Here is a 6,000-nt window from a genome sequence, read left to right on the forward strand (position 1 = left end):
ACCCTAAAGGTGCATTTCTCCTTTTATGTTATTTCAAGATACTCTGTCTCTATCCTCAATGTGTTTTCCAACATATCACAAGTGTGTCCATTTTACTGGAACATTGGATGTGGATATTTATATATTATTGGAGAGAGATTATCTTAACAGCACCATTGCTGCTCCTTTACCAAAATTGACTTCCCAATAAATGAGAAACTAATTAAGCAATGTCTTCCTATTCTCTTCATTTACTGTAAAGCAAAGGTAGCTTCAAAAATCCTAAATAGTCCTCTAAAGATTCCTTTTCTGAAGCATTATTTCCTTAAGGAAGAAGATACTTTTCCCTCCTAGAATGTATTCATGTGGGGAATCTCAGATCACTGTATTGGTGAGGATGGCTTGACTCTCTACTTAGAGCCACTATACCCAACTGGTCATGACAGTTGGCTAGAGATGAGCCTGAGATGGCCTATCCTAGAAATCCAGGGGTACTGGTAGCTGCTTCTAAGCCTCTCGCTCTCTCTCTTGACTCACATTTAGCAAAATCAGATTCAGCTGCAATTTAAGGAACCACTTACCCTGCTCTCCACCCCTCTCCTCCATGTGCTAACCACTCCCATTGGACCCTGTGGCTGTGTTATTTGATTTTTATGAAAGCAAGAGTCATTCACCTGCTAATACTTATCTAGGTTTCTTTCTGTGCCAGGGATTGCGGTCCTTTTGCTGATGGTCGCCAGCCATCTCCCAGAGAGTCTATGACCTCTTGCTGCCTGACGCTTAGACCCAACACTTCCTCAGGAAGTTTTTGAAGAGAAAGCAAATCCTCAACAGAAAATATGGAGGTCCCTCCTCTTAGGTTGCTGCTTCTGCTGCTTCCTGACTCTCAGCTGACATTCACGGCACATATCTGTGACTTGTGTGAGCCAGACATTTTCACCTCCACATATTATCATCAAACATCAGTTATTTATTTCTATGGCTTTACAAGTGAAATGAAGCTAAATTGGGCTGTACTTTCAGTCATTCACTCTTGGACTTGACCTTTCTCCTTGTTGTCACTGCAGGAAAGAGACTTGTGTGGATGCTAAGTGGTCCATGCGTAGTTTTGTCGTTAACAGAGGGGCTTCTTTCATTGGTGAGTTGACCATAGGTGTATTGTACTGCCTCTTGATCTCCTTTTTTCCTTTCTCGTCATAGCTCTGGCAAGTTCCTTCAGTGTGTGAAAAAGCCTGAGGATTCATCTTGCAGATGAGCCAGTCTGTGTGGTTGAGGCCCTGCAGTATACATCAAAATGCATGACTCAGGAGACACGCTGGTGGAAAGCTGAGGATTCAGGAGAATTCTCTGTCATAATATCAACACTGGAGATGGGAGCCTTTTCCTCTAGAGTCTTAAAATAACTTATGTTATTGGCATAGTTTTTATTTCGATCTCCTAATAGTCAAGAAATATTAATTATTGTATAAAATTAGAGTGGAAATTTTATATTATTTCATTTTAATTTTCATATGATGCTTTATGTTATTAATATGTTGGTAACATCCTTTCCATTGAAGAATGACCACTCCAAGCCTCTCTTATTGGCAGGTCAAGAAAAGTAAATGCCCAGACTTTTCAGAAAAGGTTACATTTCCAAATGAATGACCTTGTTTCAGGATATATTTTTGTACCCTTCCTACAGATAAACTATAAATGCCATGGTTGTGGGTCATGTTGGGAAAAATATTCTGTAAGATATAAGCTACCCACATGCTTGGTGCTTTACCTCTAATCCTTCCGATAGCCCTATGAGGTTGATATTATTATCCCCCATTTTTCAAATGAGAAAAAGGAAGTTCAGAGAGTTTATATACTTTTCCCAAAATCATACATTTAGTTCAAGGTAGAGAATGAATTTGAACTCAGCTTTATTGAACTCCAAAATTCATGTGCTCTCGCTTTCTAGACTGATAAAACCAGATGGACAGCCCTTATGTTCTCTTCCAATAAATGCATGTTGGATTAAATTAAATACAATAGAACCTGAAATGTGATTTTCTAGATGGCTTCAAAACAGATACTTTTTTTGTCCTCTTCCTTCTCCTCCTTATTCTCTTATTTATGTAGGAGGCAGTTAAAATATATATATTTGTTCTTGATGTGACAATTTATTTCTCACTTGAATTTTACTTGATTAGTCTTCCTTGGGGATTATCACTTTTACTACTTTTTCAAAGAACCAACCTTTAACTTTGTTGATTTTCTCTTTCTACTTATTTGGGTTTTGCTTTTGTCTTTATTATTAGAGATATAGATATTCTAATCTCTTTGGGTTTCTTTATTCAGCTTCTTAAGATGGAACTTTAGATCATTGATTTTTCAGTACATTTTCTTTTCTTATATGTACATTTTAGCACTATAAATTTTTCTCTGAGTGCTGCTTTAGCTGCAGCTCTTAAAATGTTTGTATATGTCTCTTTTCATTATCATTTAGTTAAAAATATTTTCTGATTTAATTGTTATTTCAAAATGTGTTGCTTAATTTTTAAACATCTGGAGATTTTCTAGTTTTTTGGTTAAAACATAGATGCATTGAGTGAAGAATTAATAAGCTAATTTGAGAATCCTTCAGGGAACCCACTAGGTTTGTTGAAAACAGCATACATTTTGGAGTCAGACATTTCTGGGTTCATATTTTGGCATCATTCTGTGATCTAGAATGAAGTACCTAACCTCTCTGAAATTCAGCTTCTTTGTCACTTAAATAAGGATTATAAACTTACCCTCAACAAAATGTGGTAAGAACTAAAAAAGATGACAAAAATTGACAGTCTAGCATAGTGTCTCATATGTAAGAAATCACTCACCCAAGATTGGCTCCTTTCTGCCTGCCCCTGGTTGACAATCCTGTTTCCTTCAGCAGCCCTTACAGCTACAGCCTGTTCTCCACTTAGGCACATCCTTGTGGGATGTAGTCTTGGCTGGACATGAGAATGGATGCTAGGGACCAGTTCTGATTAAGATTCAGGCTTGCCTCCTGCCTACCTGCAGAAAGTCTTCAGAAATAGCTCCCTGCTAATCCACTGGGTAACCTGGCTGTTTTCTTCTCAAGACTCTGCCTTATTGTTGGGGTTGCTTGCTGAGTTCTTGATCCTTTAAGGTACCTTCCTGTTCACCAGGATACCCCGTGAAGTGGCTCCCTGTGTTAGGAAAATTTTGTTCTTTATGTCCCCTTTCAGAGATGAAATGGATTTAGTAAAAATCAATTTGTGAGAATCTTCCCCCAAGAAGACTCATTTAAGTGTTTATGGTCAAAGCTGGTGGAGACCAAAGAGGAGGCTGGTCCCAAGGCTTCACACGATGCTGCAGAGAGCCCTGAGGAGCCCTGGAGGTGGCTGGGGGCTGAGGTGCTATTTTCTTCTTGCAGCACCTTTGTATCTTCATTACCATGATGTTTCATTCCTGCCTCCGCCCTCTCTGTAGTTCCGATTTTGCACCTTTGCCATTGACCATGCACCTCTAGCCCTAAGGACTTTCTGGCCTATGTATCTAAATAGATCCTCCATATCGCTCTTCTTATAAGTGACATCTCTACTGAATTATTGACTGCTTATGACCCTCATATTTTACTCATAAACCTGCTATGCCCTGTCTCCCCACTTTATTCTTGTTTGCTCTAGGAAATCCTCTTACCATGCCAACTTGTACCCACCATCATACTCACTCAAAGGCTGAGTATGGGAATGACCCAGAACCTAATTTCCCTTTTCCAACTCCTAAAGGCTCTCTATTTTCCTTCTGTAATGGTTTATGACCTTATAATATTTGAGGCACACTTTCAAATAGATTTCTGATACTTGAAAGGATACACATACATACATATGTATGTATAAATGTGTGTATGTGTACACATACTTTTCTTTTTTTAATATATATTTGTTTATTTTAAAACACTAGAAATTTATTCAACAAGACTTATTGACGACCTCTGTGCTAAGCACGGTTCTAGGTTTTGGGGATGCTCAAGTTAAATGCAAACAGAAAACAAATAAAAGCAATTGGTATTTTCAGAGTGCTTGGTTTCCACTAGACATTTATATACAAAACATGAAATAAGTGAGTTATATAACATATTAGGTGGTGATGAGTGCTACAGGGGAAAAAAGTGAGGAGGGACTTGCAATATTCAAAAGCGTGGTCAGGGAGAGTGACATAAGAAGCAGGTAAGAGGGGGAGCTCGCTCCTACCTGGGGCTGAGGAACGGTGTTCCAGGCAAAGTGCAAGCGCTCAGAGGTAAGAGCAAGATACACTTATTTGGAAAGAAAGTTGTCCAAAATGGCTGATGGACGCAGAGTCGAGGTGGTGAGAGCTTAGATCAGGGAATTGGGAGTGGAGAGTCAGATTATTTTGAGCTCTGTATCCTCTAATTCAAAGGATTTTAAATTAAATCTGAGTGAAAAGTCACTGAAGGTTTGTGTAGGGACTTGAAAGGCTGGCACTGATGTGGCTAATAATATTGATATGTTAAAAAATTTACAAAAATTACAAAAACTTTGACAATGCTTTGGAAAGAATTGAAGAGTGACTCTGAAAGCCTTTGTAGCCACGTTATCTTATTAGTGGTATAAAAAAGGACTCAGACTTCCTGTTTAATGCTTTATGTAATAGCAAAATGCAAAATATCCTATTTCATCCAGGAAGAACTTGATTTTCCTCTCATGGTGGGAAGCAAAAATATCTAGAAAACTATATGGCAGTAAAGTAAAATGCAGTTCTTTCTCAGAAAATTCTGCTTTAAAAGTAATTGAAAATACTGCTGCAACTGTAAAGGGAAGAGGATGTACACACACTTTTGTGTTACAAAAAACAGTGTCTCTCAATCCACAGTGATGCCGCATTCAGTGGGTCTTTCTTTAGCCCCATGTCACCGATTATGTTGTTCTGTTTCATGCCACATCTGTGTCTCTTACAGACCTGGCAGACAAGGCCAAGTATATATCAAATATTTTGGCAAAACACATTCTTTCTTTGGCTCGACAGCTTTCTGTGCATTTTAGCTCTTGTTGGAAACAAGCTCAACCCAGGAGTGCACACTCCCCGATGGAAAGGATGCAGCAGGAGCCATGTTGACTTACTTCCTGGCATCCCATTCCTCCTGAGAACAACTCCTAAGACTGTGACTCAAGCATCTCAGGTAGAATCTGTACTGCACAGAATGACTCTGTTTTTGTGGGTTTTTAAAAGGCAAGTACTTATGTATATAGAGAAATGTTCTGTATGGCAAATTAAAATTGTATGAAGTAAAATGTTAAACCTAGAGTATAACTTTAAGAGGCATTTTATAAATGCAATGTTAACCTAACATTTTTCTCACAGTTTTTTAAAAATAATGAAGCAATTTATTTTTACTACATGAGTCATCATTTTAATATGTGTTTTTTATCAATCCATCAGGGAGTCAGTTGCTACCCCGAGAGGCAGTGGTTGGCTGGCCCTCAGATCACACACACAAAGCACAGAAGGGTTGGAATTGGTCCCTGACAGCATTTGTCCTTGAACTTGATTCACATGGGTTCATATTGTCTTTTTCATCCTTGAATCAAAGTGCAAACAGCACAAGGTAGTGGGATTAAGAGACAAGTGACCCAGTGAGCAAGTTCATTAACATCTGTGAATCTCCAGTTTGGAATATATTTATAACAGATATAAATGAGTTGTACTGTAAAAATAATAAATGAGTAATAAAGGACTTTGTGGAATCATTCTTTTAACAACAATTGTGTCTGCGAATACCGCTTGACCTCACTTATATGCGGAATCTAAGAAAGTCAACTTTATATCAATAGTAACAGCAAATAGAATGGTGGTTACCAGGGCCTGGCGGGTGGGGGAAACTGGGAGATGCTGGTCAAAGGGTGTTGTGAAGTTTGGTTATAAGATGAACAAGCTCTGGAGACCTAGTGTACAACATGGTGACGAAGGTTAACAATACTGTGTTGTGTATTTGAAATTTTCTAAGAGAGTAGATCTCAAGTTTTT

At 38.4% G+C, this 6,000-nt stretch overlaps 1 protein-coding gene across 1 annotated transcript in view; it reads left to right on the plus strand.

Annotated features, from left to right (window-relative positions):
* CD38 (CD38 molecule) overlaps positions 1-5,710 on the plus strand; it is a 41,757-nt gene extending 36,047 nt beyond the window's left edge. Inside the window, exons 8-10 of the mRNA XM_089911247.1 lie at positions 1,180-1,226; positions 2,990-3,048; positions 5,019-5,710. Of these exons, the coding sequence (XP_089767373.1) occupies positions 1,180-1,226; positions 2,990-3,048; positions 5,019-5,120 (208 nt within the window). The 3' untranslated portion in view covers positions 5,121-5,710. The remainder of the gene's footprint in view (positions 1-1,179; positions 1,227-2,989; positions 3,049-5,018) is intronic.
* The last annotated feature ends 290 nt before the right edge of the window (positions 5,711-6,000 follow it).

Source organism: Delphinapterus leucas, chromosome 5 (assembly GCF_059928025.1).
Source record: "Delphinapterus leucas isolate spDelLeu-1000000601 "Yukka" chromosome 5, BTC_Dleu_Yukka2, whole genome shotgun sequence".
Lineage (NCBI taxonomy): Eukaryota > Metazoa > Chordata > Mammalia > Artiodactyla > Monodontidae > Delphinapterus > Delphinapterus leucas.